General features: G+C 34.3%; 1 protein-coding gene across 1 annotated transcript in view; it reads right to left on the bottom strand.

Moving 5' to 3' along the window:
* LOC123307104 overlaps positions 1-15,080 on the bottom strand; it is a 53,776-nt gene that overhangs the window by 18,982 nt on the left and 19,714 nt on the right. The window contains exon 5 of the mRNA XM_044889315.1: positions 5,516-5,627. Within this exon, the coding sequence (XP_044745250.1) occupies positions 5,516-5,627 (112 nt within the window). The remainder of the gene's footprint in view (positions 1-5,515; positions 5,628-15,080) is intronic.

The raw sequence follows: 15,080 nt of genomic DNA on the forward strand, positions 1-15,080 counted from the left end.
GAGTCATCTGAATGTTTACTCACTCAACTCATTCTTTTGCCCATTTCTCTATAATTTTCACAGTTTCAGGTAAAAATTTATATTCAATATTTGTAGTACGAAATCAGTTCACTCAAAAATCCAAAGAATAAAGTTCAGTAAAGAGTATATGTCCTCCTCTAACACACATAGCCTGACCACACCACGCATTTGCATACTTTCGATCAGATCGTTGAAGTATCCTGGATCAATTTCTCTCCAGAGAGTACAGAATTGCGCTAAAAGCCTTCTCCGAGGCCTTCTCAGTGTATGGTGAGGTGCTTGATGGGAATCCAAAGTTTTTTGTAGCTGAACCCAAGAAAAGTGTTCAATGGGATTGAGGTCTGACCAGCGAGGGGGCAAACCAATTAGGTATGGGGTAGTGCATTATCGTTCAAAAATGATAAATTTGGGCCAATAATATCATGCAATAAAGGTATAACATTAGTCAATGACTTGCTCTATTTAAATCTGTGCATTTATGGTATCATCAAGCACCAAAATTTTGTACAGTTCCCCAAATAGTAACTCTACCATCTCTGAACGGATGATTTTCCTGAAAAGATCTACGATTTCTTGTCACAAGAGGTTGGGTCTGTACCCTCGAGCACCGACTATACGAAAACCGTCCATATCTCAATTAATTTGTGAGCCACACCTCCATTGATTGTTTCAATTCACGTGCTCACCGGCCCATTCCAATTGAAGTCGAATTTATGATTTTGAGTTATGAGAATATGGACTAACGTCTCAAAATCTTAGACAAACTGTTTCAATCGAAACCGAAACACACAAAGGCTCGGCCTAGGGGTAGACACAGTCAGAAACCGATCTTGTGCAGTAGTAGTAGATCTTTGGCGTTCACTCCTCAGTATTTCACTTTCACTTATTTGAAAGAAATTAGCATTTCATCTTATTATATAAGTACGTCCCAGCTCGTTCATATAAACAGCCCTGTTCTCATCATCATCCCTAAGTTTAAGTCTAGGCATTATTGTAAATTTGATTTTTCAGATTTTGAATGAATGTTAAAGCTAACTGAAAATGAAAAAGTTGTCAAACGAGAACATTCTATACTAACTGACAGAAAAACTTCAACACCCAGAAGGAGCTGTTTAAATTTTTAATTTTTTTTGGTAAAACATTGATAGTATAGCAATCAGTAAATGATTGAAATTTGAAAAAAAAACGAAGGGTTTACAAATTTTTTTATTAAATTTGTTAATAATGTGTTTGTCCACCGCGGTTATCTGTACACCCCCCAACACGTCTTGGCATTGATGCAAGAAGATGGTCTATTTCTTCTTTAGGGATACTATCCCAAGCTACCTGTACTTCATGTCTCAGAGCCGTCAGAGTCCGTGGGGGCTGGGCTAAATTTCCAAGCCTTCTACTCATGATGTCCCAAACATGCTCTATGGGCGAAAGATTGGGGAATCTGGGCGGCCATGGCGAAAGATTCAAATGGGTCGCTTCAAAAAGTTTAAAATAACTCTGGGAATATGAGGTCGAGCATTATCTTGCTGAAATATTGGAATCTCAAGCCGGTTAAGGTAAAGGAGAACATATGGATCCACTATTTCTTGAAGGTAACGCAGCGCTGTCATGTTACCTCGAATAAAGACTAACCGAATGCGAAGTTGAGCGAAGCCGAGCGTTTTCAATGCTAATATAATCGACAAGCTACGGATCGAGTGGCGTAGCTCATCATTTAGCATTGAAAACGCTGAGCTTCGCTCAACTTCGCATTCGGTGGCCGGTGACCTACTTGCATGTGCATTAGCACCCCATACCATAACGCCTAAACTGTCAGGTGTACATGACGCTCAACATCAAAATGAGGTTCACGTCTTTCTCCTCGACGTCGTCTTACCCTTCTTCGGCCATCATGTGCACCCAAGGAGAATCGAGATTCATCAGAAAAGACGACCTGATGCTATTCCACATTCCAATGTTGTCGTTCTCTGCACCACTGTAATCGTTGCCGTCGATGCTCAACCGTAAGAGGTAACACAAGATGGGGTCGATGATGCTGCCAAAGAGTAACCACTCTTTACTCTTTGATGCTGCAGTCCAAACAGTGGCGGATTTACCATAGAGGCTAAGTAGGCTGCAGCCTAGGGCAGCAGATTTCAGGGGGCGGCAAATTTTGGGACAATTTTGCTTGCACTAATTATAGAAACTGAAATAGTTTTATTTCATAGATATTTTAATATCTATCTACATCTGATTTTTCCTAATTATAAAAAAAACTGACCAAGTAGTGCATCATTACTATTTTCCTGTTCCACTCTTATTTCGGCCGCTTTGGACTCTATACTGAAATTTCGTGAGGTTGAAAAATTTTGGTGTAACCAGATTCTGAATCGTTGGGATGTATTTTTTCGGTTCCTACGAAAACACAATTCAAGAAATGTTTGTCCAGAAGTTCGTATCTATGGCTATTGCCTCTATTTACAAGGTGAGCAAAATTCGTTGTCTACTGAGGGGATCTCGAGAACTATCAGGGCAAGAAGAAAACGGATGACACATTATTGAGCTCTTTTCTCATGACCAATCCAATTCTGAAAAGAGAACCGGCCTATCATTTCCAGATTTTGAGTTATAATCAAAAATTGGGATTTTGACGAATTCGAAAAGTTCTCATAGCTTTTTTGTGTTTGAAGTTACATATCTGAAACTTACTTTCTTAGTCACTTTTATACGTAGATTCTACTGATAGAATCTTCTTTTACAATTCAAAAATTACAAATTCAATTAAAAAAAACGAAAGTTCGCCTAATGTTTCGAAATGAAAAAATATTTGGTGCTCGTCAGTGGATTCTACGTAAAAGAGGGTTCAAGTTTCAGATCTGTAACTTCAAAGACAAAAAAAGTTATGAGAACTTTTCGAAATCGTCAAAATTTCATTTTTTGCTAATAACTCAAAATCGGTTTTCACCATTCTTTGTTTTTCTGAGCTCGAAAATGTGTCATCCGTTTTCTTTCAGCTGCCATAGTTCTCGAGTTTCCCTCGGTAGATAAAGAATTTTGCCCACCATCGACTTATTGTTCGGGTGAGAGAAGCATTTTTTGCTTGAAAAAGGTGAAAAGTTAGGTACCTAAGAACCACATTGAGCCAAGAAAAGCTGAACGCTTTGGCTCTTTCGTGTATAAAGTCATAACTAAACAAAATTTCGTATGACGACATCGCAGAAAGATATTTTAACAGCGGGTTTCATAAAACTTTGATTGTGCGATCAACGCTTGATTTCTAAAACGAAATCACTGAAACTTTTTCATTGCTGAATATATTGAACAAGTAGCAATTGAGAATAATTTAATGGACGTATGAACATATTTTGATACGAGAATGATATTATAAATGATCATGACTGAATTATCGATTGAAAACAAATTGACGTCTTCTGTTGATCAATCAAGCGTTGATTCCCTGATCAAGCTTTATGAAACCCGAAGTGAGACTTTTATGACTCACGTTCCTATTTTATTGTCATCGTCAGTTAGATTGTGGCGATATAATACATATAATAATATGAATAGTAGGGAAGGTCTTTTCTTTTTTGTGTCCCTGCTTAACAGCCCCCTGAAGATGGCGTCCGAAAAGCAGTTTTTATTTTTTTTTATTGAAACTCAATGAACTTTCCTGTATTAAATCAAGCAGATATTTTATACGGACCTGAAGGCATCAAAAAAAATTTGGTTCTGTTCGTCTATGATAGAAAGGGGTAGAAAAATCCAATTCTGATCCTTGCTTCGCAAGAAACTTTTTCGATATTCATATCTTATAATAAAAATTAATTTTGGATAACTTAATCCATTCTAAAAAAATCATCTCGAGATTTTTGTCACATATACTCATCAAGATGATTGTGTGCACAAACGCAGAAATATTCGATATGCACTTTGTTCACGGTCTTTTTTTTCCGTGAATTTTCCCAAGAAACTACAAGAGACCTTATTTATCAGGAATGGATCAAGCTATCCAAAATCAATCTTTTATTTTGAAATACGGATATGGAAAAAAGTTTCTTGCGGAACAATGTTTAGGGGTAGCTTTTTCTAGCACTTCCAATCATAGAGGAACAGCACCGAGATTTTCTACCCCGCATAAAATATCTGCTTGATTTCGTTATTGTCAGTTTTTCGATTCGCAAGAAAAAAATTTAAAACTGCTTTTCGGGCTGTAACTAAGCAGGAGGACTCAGAAAAGAAAATTGCGTATTAAAGGTCCACCCTATTTTCTGACGAAGAATCACCCCCTTAATTTTTTTGCAACTATTCCTATGGACCATGTAACCATGTCTGTGCCATACTTAATGATAATAAATTTCTTCTTTTCGTTTGATATAGAATTTATCTATTCTATTTTGAACTGTGTGACTAACATCAATGAATATATCCATTACTTCACCTTATTAGAAGTCTATGACTAAATTTTCTTTCATTCAGAAATAAACGTTCTATTTCTTGTGAAATCTCAACTTAATCGTTGCGTTGTAAAAATGATCTGGAAACTCGGACACATCGATTCCCTAGCTCACAATAATTATGAGTTTTTATTAGGACCAACGTGTACAAATCCCAAAGTTACATTTTCACTGACACAAAAATTGTCATTAATATTTTGAACTAAATAATTATGGTAAGGGCGGCAAAATTTGAATAGCCTACTGGCGGCAAATATGTAAATCCGCCACTGAGTCCAAAAGACCTTATACGGTGGTTAATCGTTGGGACAGTTACAAATGGCCTTGTTCTCCTAACAACTCATCAGCCGAAGATCGAGTTGTCGCAAATCGGTCTCTAATGGCCATAAGTCTTAGACGCCGATCTTGAACTTCATTTGTGCCCCTTCGACGTCCAGTGCCTACTCTTCTTCGATTTTGGGCATTATCAAACCACGCTTGGACGCTTGACAACATCTCATACCAGTAGTTGGAAATCTGTTCGCACGGTTCGACCTCTTTCAAATTCAAATTCCGCGTACACGAGCTCTAGGCACTTTAACAACAACTAAACATCGACATTGGATCTCCTCGAACTGCTGGTTTGTTGTAACATTTAAAAAATTTGCAAAAAACTACAATATTTAAGTAACAAAAAATGTTTATTTTAAATAACCTTCACGATTTTTTTCCAAATTTTAATCATTTACTCCTTGCTATACTATCTATGTTTCACCAAAAAAAATTTAAAATTTAAAAAGCTCCTTCTAGTAAATGAACATTTGGTGGGCAAGAATGGACAACCCGAGCTCATATCCTGGCAGATACTCCAAGTGGATGCATTTCATTTAATTATCTAGAAATGGAAGAGCGTTACAATAACATTATTCCTCTGATGAATATTCTATACAAATACCTACTACACTGCTGAAAGAATGCTCGGAATAGTTGGTATTCATGCATAAACTAGGGCACCCATTTTCCGAATACTAAACTACATATACACTTTTTCCTTTTCCCCTGATATTTTCGCATTTTTATCTACTTACATCTGGAAACCTGTAAATGGACGATGTTTTCCCTGTGATGTTGTTGGGATTGAGGAAGTTGTTTGTGAGGCTGTACTTTATCCTCGACCGGAAAATGTGGTGGCGGCGGTAGCTGAAACAATCGAAATCGATATCAGAATGCTGCGAGTGGAAAACTCTGAATTGATACGGACTGAGAGGAAGATAGAAGGGTGAAGAGGGATGTCGGTACCTATATCCTGAGCTTTATGAACCGCAATATAGGCTTTTGGTTATATTGCTGATCTCTATTATACAGAAATCAATTAGTTTGAGTGGCGAAATGAATTATTACGCAGGGTTTAATTCGCTCTTAGCAGTTTGATTATTTCGGTGTTTGCTCTCGAATGAATTCATTTCGACACAATTCGAATTATGCGAATTAGTGTTCGATTTTCATCATTCAGTCTTTGACTTGTACAGGGTGGGCAAATTTCGATAGCTTTTAAACCAGAGGAGATAGACAAAATCTGATACCCCATTCTCGTTCTCTTTTTTTGAGAAACTAACAAGAGTAGTAGTCATTTTTGACCACCTTCTTTTATTTTCGAGTTATAAGCGAAAATTGGAAAAATGGCGATTTCGAAATAAATTTATATCTCCGCTAATACTGATGATATATCTCTGAAATTAAAACATTGAACAGGCACTTTTTTAAGTAGAATCCAGTGACGTGCTTGCCTTCTCAGCAGGATTTTTAATTACGAAGCTATGACCCAAAGTTATGTTTTCTCAAACGGGAACACTAGATTTCTGTGCAATTTTTTGAAAGCTCAATTTATACTGATTTCAAAAATATATAACATCATATGGTTTGTATCAATATATGTATGTATATCATATATAGATATAGAAAATGGTCAAAAACCTCTCAATATTTCTATGGTTTCTACTTTTGATGAGAATAGAAAAATGTAGCATCTTATGATAACCAAAGTCTCCTTCTATTAGTCCTTTCATTTCTATGCTTCTCACTCAATTTCTCCAAGATTCAAATTTTGTGAAAATTGGTAAAAAAACGACATTGCCGGAAGAAGACTGCTCTTGTTATAGGAAGCTCTATTTTTCTTTGCTCGTCAAAAGTTGAAACTATAGAAATATTGAAGAAAAAGGTTTTTGACCATTTTCTAATATTTATATTGACACAAATCATATGATGTTATATATTTTTGAAATCTGTAAAAACTAAGCTTTCGAAAAATTGCACAGCAATCTAGTGTTCCCTTTAAAAAAAACATAACTTTGGGTCACAGCTTCGTAATTAAAAATCCTGCTAAAAAGGCAAACATGCCACTGGATTCTACTTAAAAATGTGCCGGTATAATGTTTTTATTTCAAAGCTCTATCTATCATCAGTATTAACGGAGATATAAATTTATTTTGAAATCGCCATTTTTGGACTACTACTCTTGTTAGTTTCTCAGAAAAAGAGAATGGGATATCAGATTTTGTCTATCACCACTGGTTTAAAAGCTGTAGTGCTAAAACATCGAAATTTGCCTGATTGTTTATATCTTTCTTCTAATCTAAAATTTATATTCTTTATCGAGGTAATCCTTGTCAGTTTTCGAAAGATATAGATTTCTTCGTTTGAATCTGAGGCAGCTGTAGAACATGAATCGATTACATTGTTTTGTTTCACTTTGACATTACTTTTTATCTTATTAATTTTTTTTTCTAATTCAGTCTATATAGATGAAAGATATAGCTACTTCAAGTTTTTATAATGAGCTACGCCACCTATGGAAAAACACAGTTACCTTCAGAATAACAAGCTGAATCTATGACATTACACATCTGTGTATAATTTTATCCGATTTGAATTCAGCCAATGACACCAATTTGTCGAATTCCACAAATATTTTTCATAAAAAATTTAATAAGAAATTTTAACTCTGGAATATACAGAGTGATCATAATTACTTCTCAAACATCAACTATGTACAAATAATCGTCAAAAATTGCTGAGAAACTATCAGGTTTAGGTGTGGGAAAACCTTATGAAGATAGTTTCGAAATTAATTTCTACGTTCAACGAGATATAGAAATACCGGGTGTGCCATTTAAAATAAGAAAGTTTTTGACGATTATTCATAGTTGATATTTGAGAATTAATTATGATCACTCTATATAATCCAGTGGTGAAATTTTTGTTATGCGTGGGAGTAGCCAACTTGTCTACTCGAAATACTGCCTGTATCGCTGGCGTAACTAGTTTCTTCATTAATTGCTATTTTCAATTTTTCGCCATTATCTCGTAAAGGGTGCTTCTAAGGTATAAACTGATCAAAAAAAAAGTCATGATAATTTGAATCTACTCATTCTGATTGATTGAACGTCCGAATTTTAATACAAACTTTTCATATTCAGGCAATATTATGCAACTTAATAATGGTTTTCATGCCATATTGTTCTTGCATATATTATACTTTTTCGTTTTTTGTTCTAAAATGGGATGAACAATGAAATATCCAATTCAATTCAATGTTGAAACAATACATTTGTGTTCTCTGATGGAAATTGAATATTTAATTAAGCCTGAATGAATACCTACTGTGAATCTAGAAAAAGTTAATTGAGATTTTTTCAAACACACTGGTTCCAAAATAGTGCTACGTCCACTGTTTTTCGTATTTCAGTTCGGATAGGAAAGAGCATGTTGAATATTATCAAATTCAATTTACATACATATATCAATTTCTTGAGATGACTAAGAACTTTGGAAAAAAGGAACTATGCAGGAACTTTCCGTATTGTAGGAAATTCGATACATTCCAAAAGGCTGATGATAAAAAATAAGAAGAAAAAGTAGAAATAGACTCTTCATTAGAATTATAGGTACAGGGTTATTTAGGGGTGGCTTTTTCTATACTCCGCATAACTTATTTTTTTATAATAGCTTTCATAAGTCATAAAGTGTCCGCTCAATTTGATTTTGTTCTGGCTTCTAAGAAATAAATAAAAAATTGCTTTTCAGGTGCCTTTTTCAGGGAGCTGTATCTAAGCACGGACTGCTCGAAAAAAATTTATATGAAAAAGTTTTTTTACGAGGAATCACCATCCATTTACACCCTATTTAAAGAGGAAACAAGTACGTGATGGCACTTTCTTATTCAAAATCGTGACCCTATTTTTTAAATTATTTTCATTTTGCTGAAAATTCTGAATCTTCTTTATCTGTCATACCTCATAGCAAGGTTTGACGTACCTAAATAAAAAGATATAAACATGAAAAATGGCAAAATCATTTTTGATTGAACAAATGAATTTTATGATGCAGAATACATGGAGGGAATTTCCAGGACTTAATGATGCAATAAAATTCCATCTAAAAATAAAAACATATTTATAATACCTATTATATTTCAATAACTATTTAATAGAATGAAATTAACAAACAATATGCCGCTAACCAATTGATGAACTTCATGTTATTGTGAGTGTTCTACATGACCTGCATCGTGCTCGTTAATTACATTTTCTATAAATTAACTTTTCCTTTTATTGCTACCAGAAACATACTCTGTTCACCCTGATTGTGGGTGTTCAATAGATTTACTTCTTTGATCAATTATTTTCATATTCTTTCTACAGTTGATCGATTCGATTTTTACTTATTTCAACAATATCTCTTTATACTTATATAGATCTAGAATTTTCATGAAAATGAGAAAATCAAATAAAAATAGGGTAGCTACTCATTTTAAATAAGAAAGTTGATAATGTTAATAAGCTTTCTGAAACATCAAGTGTATATGGAATCAGGTTTTCGTCGAAAATTCGTAATGAGTTTCAACAATTTGTAAAATTTCTTTTTTCTACACATATTGACACAAAAAAATTGAAGAGGGAGGAGTAGCATTTACAATCAATCACACTGTACAGGGTGGGCAAAATTGGTGGTACCTGAACTACAACTTTTTAACCCAACGAGATAAAGGAAAATGAATGTACCATTCATGTCGTCTTTTTTTGAGAAAATAATAATGCCACCACTGCATTCCTCTATCTTCTTTTGTTTTTGCGTTATAAGCAAAAATTCAAATTTGGGCGATTTCATATTTTATATTGCGATTGTATGTTGGGCATTTCTGTTTGTGCTAAGATGTTCAAATGAAAACATTGCTGAGACACTTTTTTTATAGCAATCCAGTGGCGTAATATCATTTTTTCAACAGGTTTATTCGCTGAGGCATAACATAAAGTTTTGTTTTTTCGTATGAAAACAGTAGTTTGAAATGACTTAGACGGAATCTTCATCTTTTACCGTTTCAGAAATATATCATACATCGCCCTCTAAGTCATTTTAAGCTACTATTTCCATCAGAAAAAAACACATCTTCATATTATAGCTCAGCAAATATACCTGTTGGAAAAAATTATAGTACGCCACTGGGTTGCTATCAAAAAAGTGTCTTTATAATGTTTCTATTTCAACATCGTAGCACAAACAGAAACGGAGATAATGAGAAAAGTTAAAATTTTTAATTTTGACCTATAACTCGAAAACAAAAGAAGATAGAGTTGATGGCATTATAAGTTTCTCGAAAAAAGATGACCGTCGATCGTAATGTGCCATGCATGTTTCTCTATCTCGTTGGGTTGAAAAAGTTGTAGTTCAGGTATCACCAATTTTGCCCACCGTGTACATTCGAATGCAATTTTGTTTGACGGGACGTAACCTAGCCATTTTTGTCGAAACGATATAAATTATTCGACAATTTAGTGTAAAGTTTGCAAGTCAAGTGCACACTCTTCAACAAACATTTCATATTAAATATTCTATAATAGAATATTCTCTGGAATTGCGAAGCTTTATTCAAGCTTTTTGTTCAGGATATCTCCATTTCATTTTATCTCATTGTTATTTCTCGTCTTTCATATTTAAAAACTGATAAAAACTTGCAAAATTTCATTCTTCATCCAAAATTTTATCAAATCAATATCCAAAAGTTCCAAACAAGCGAATCTACTCAAATAGAAAACATGGCACAGCTTCCATCGAAAAAATAATTCTTAACGAAATTTCCGTATGTTTTAACCAAACTAATCCGACCTCCTACAGTAAATCTCTTTTATATTTTATGAGAGGTGTGTTCACATTCGCTATTTTTCTATGAATTCAAATTGATAAAGAAAATGAACCACCCCAACGAAAGAAATATAAATAAGGCTTTCAGAAACTTCTTCAATACACGTCCTTAGAAGTAATTTTGATGAAAAGTCACTGTCCAGTGGATAAACATAGTTCGAGAACTCCTGACATAGACAAAGAAAAAAAGAAAAGTTCATACAGTTTTCGAATAATCGTTGGAAAAGCACACACCTCCCACCCACCCCATATAGCCTCATTTCTCGGGGGGAAAGTTTGTTCGATACGGTGTAAGGAGCAATCAGGCGGTTGATTTGGTATTGGAAAGTTGAAAGTGTTTGCAAGTTCACAAGAAGTTGTTCTGGGTAATTATTCAGAATTCGATTAGATCGAATGGGGCTGGAGTGGAAGTTTAAGATATGGCTGAAGTCGCAGAAGGAACTGATGTGGACAACAATAAGCGTTCGAGTGGAAAATAATTCACCAGAATTACAGGGCCTCGTTTTAGAAATTAATGACAAATTGGCACCGTGGTCCTTTCATTTTATTTGTAATTGGCTTTCTTGAAGTCTCATCATTTACTTCTAAATAGAAACATTATTCTTGGAAAGTTTTGAATTGAAACTGGGTGTCTTAGGAGTAAGGGGAATGAGTTTGGTTATAATTCCAGAACCTCAAACTAAGACGAATAATTTCCATGGAGTCATATTCAGCAACTCTACGGCTTGATTATGGATTCATTCAATTTGTGGGACAGAGTTAATCAATCAAATGTAGAGATTGCACGACAAAAGAAGGTGAAAAGACTCGGAAACAGATGAACACAATAGGTGAATGTGAAGACAAAACAATGAACCAAGTGCCACATAACGTGCGTTCAAAAAAATTCGTCGTCAAGTAGGCTATGAAATTTTGAAGGCTGATGTTCGGTGGCTGAACGTATGTCTTTCCTTGAATTACTTCATCTTCCCAAAATGTAAACAATGATGACATTAACCTATATATCGTAATTTTGTACGGAAAGACACTTTTCAGAAAACGTTACCTGTAAATTTCACCCAACTTTCGAAAAGCATTTCTTTCATTGAGTAAGATGACAAGAATCCAAACAATCTGAGGCGGTTAGAAAAGTTCTTCGTAAAAATTTCAACCGTCCACTATTTTCATACGTAAGAGACATGAATCTTGAATTGATCGTGGTAGTATGTTTTTTTGTAAGAAGGTTCTAGTAACTTCAGTCATATGAATAAATTACAGTAAGATTCTCAATAAAATGTTTATTAGTTCTCTATAAATATTGAATTGATTCAGTCATTACTGAAAATCCATGACTAAACTAAATGAACTGAAAAACATGAAAATAGCTATTGGACAATTTATTAAAATTCAATTCAGCTATAAAACGGCATGATGCTTTCTCCTTCATAACGTTCTGCTATTGAAGTTCCATAAAAGAAAGTAGGTCCACATTTTGCCTTTGACTGATGCATACTGTCAGTATGCATCAGTTCAGTATGATACTGAACTCCAATTTTTCTCGGATGCTACAAGGTTAGGTAATCACAACCTTTTCAGTTTTCTGATAACATGTCAATCTTTATGGAAACAAATGGATATCTTTTTTTCAAAATCGGGTGGCATATACCAACGGATACTCCATCCACTTGAGATAAAATCTGAAGAGAGGTTTGTCGAGCTTCTGTCACCATGTTTTCATTATTACTGAACTCTAGAGTTTTCTTTTTTGGTATACCACTTCCTTTTTTGTTTGAACATACCTGTTTCGTCAACACATCGCAAAACAGTACAATGGAAAAATTCATTCTTAATAATCTACAGCAACATAGGCTCCAATGAAGTCGCCGGAACAGAATATTTCCATTTTCCTTCAATTTTCTTTCCAATTTTGAAGTAGAATTCAATAGTAAAAGTCTTTCACACGTCCGTAAAAACCATCTTTATAATTTGCTGATAACTTTAATTCAACAACAACCCAAAATGCTAAAATGACAGTTCACCTGGAAAATAGTAAAGCACGAGCTAAGAATTACGTTTAGACACGAAATATCGACGTTCAAAATTCCATAGCCTACTTGACGACGAATTTTTTTGAACGCACGTTATATAAATCAATAAATTATTTGTAAAGACAAAGTCATAAACTAACTGCTGTATGGATAATATAATATTGACAAGTTGAGATGTATAACCAATCAAAAGGCAGTGTACATAAAGCTCAAAGAGATAAAATATAAAAAATAATGATACAACAACAATACACAAACGAGTAATGCTTTTACAGATAAAGCCTGTACAAATGAAATATCAAAACGCATTATATATAAATAAATGACAATGTTAACATACAGTGTCAGGACAAAATGTTGACCCAAAAAAAAAAGACACGAAATAATGTTTTCCCGAAAGCAACGAAAAAAATACTACTGAAAAATTTCATTTGTTCATCTCTGTTCGTAACTCTTCAAAAGTGCGTTTACAGCATGACTCCATAGGAACTTTTCGTCTCATTCTGAGGTTCTGAGCCCGAATAGAAAATTATTCCCATTAATCCTAAAACAGCCTGTACGTTTGAGTTATGGATTTTATGAAGCGCCTAATTTCAGTGTCATATTATGATGAATAGTTTCTGAGGTGCAGAAAATTTATATAAATTTTTTATTTTCTACTTCTAGTGATACGACTTGTGTACGAGTCTTTCATTGGTACTCTACAACTATCTACCTAGTTTCAATTCAATTTGAGGATGTAGGTTATTATGCTTATATCCTGCCAGCAGAAAACGCTCAAGCAATTCTATGAACAAATCTTGAAACTACGAACTTCAGCGTGAGCCATTCATTTATAGCCTTACAGGGAGATCAGATTCAGAGACGTCACAGGAGAGGTAAATGAGTCAAATTACCCAATAAGAAACCGTCTACCTTGTTCATTAGTTGATTAATGGTCATTTGATGAGGGTCAAAGTGTCCAGCTACAATACATCTTGTGTATCGCCAACATCCAAAAGATGTGCGGAACATCGCAGTGTAGAATTTTTTGTTGTTGGGGATTTGAAACAAATTGTATGGATTATGATTTGGAAACCACAAAATATGAGAAGAAGTATTCAACTAAGGTGATATGAAGGGCCGGTGATTCGACTATGAGGTGGTTTTCAGCAAGGTAACTGGCTATGTTGCCAGGGTTTCTGCAAAACCTCAAATAGGTGATCGATCATGTCCTTAAATCGATATCAAAAACATTGGGGGATTCCTGAAGGCGATCGCCTTTAGGATGACGTGAGATGTGGTGGCCTAGTTTGCAGAGAAAGATAAAACTTGGGTTTGAAAACAGAAATTATACAAGGTGATTCACCGCGATGGACTATCAGACGTTTATGGAAAAATTGGAAAATTTGCAAGTTGGGATTCTTGACTATGAACTATTTCATTGCGCGTTGCAACATAGGAGGAGAGTCATATCTTCATGTAGTCTGTTTCATATTGGTGATAGATTATAGATTGTTTTGGAAATTGCGAGTACAAAAAAAAACACTGTCCCTAATATAATATACTAAAGGTGAAGGAGAGTATGAACAGGAAATTTGAAGAACAATCTGAAAAATATGACGAACAATCTATGAAATTAGAAGAAATGTAGAAATGAAAAAGTTTGCACAGTGAACAGAAATAAAAATTGAAAAAAAAATTAGAGCAATAGAAGAAACAGCAGATGAGTTGAAAGATATGGATTATAGATTCAAAAATCGAATAGCAGAAGATTTCATAATAATAAATGAAATTTTCAATACACGAATACATCAAACAGATGAGAATAGACAGAAAAATTGGAATGATCATAAGACAATGTCAGGAAGAATTGGAAACTCCTGAAAATACCATTCGGAAAGAGGTAAGCAAAGAAAGTTCTAGTACGTCAGAAGTAGTCAATTCAGGGAACCATAACAAATCGAAAAACAATAGAAAAATAATAAATGAAGAAGAAACATACAGGGTGTTTTCAAAGGTAAGGATTTTTTTTGACAGAAGTTAGAACTCATCAAAATAAGTCGTTTAACCAAAAATTGTCTACCTATATAAAATATCTAAGATGGCTGGGACAACCCTTAGAAGTTCGACAAAAATTCATTGAATTTCAAGTAAGGGACTGTGGAAGGTGACTACGGCATCGCAAAAACGAAACAAAACATAAACATATGGCTGGACAATCAATGGTTCAGTACCAAGTTCATCAGATTAGATTAGATGCATAAGGTCACTTTTGAGAGAATCATAATTGTTGTGTCGTGCAATTTAGGGTGAAAAAAAAATGTAGAAAATTGAGGCAGTTTCTTGAAAGTGCATATGTTAGTTATGCTGAAAAAGTCCAATGATGTTTCCCCATTTCATCCCATTTTTACAACGATTGTTTGAAGGTTCGAACACGAAGATTGTA

This window comes from Coccinella septempunctata, chromosome 2 (assembly GCF_907165205.1).
Source record: "Coccinella septempunctata chromosome 2, icCocSept1.1, whole genome shotgun sequence".
Lineage (NCBI taxonomy): Eukaryota > Metazoa > Arthropoda > Insecta > Coleoptera > Coccinellidae > Coccinella > Coccinella septempunctata.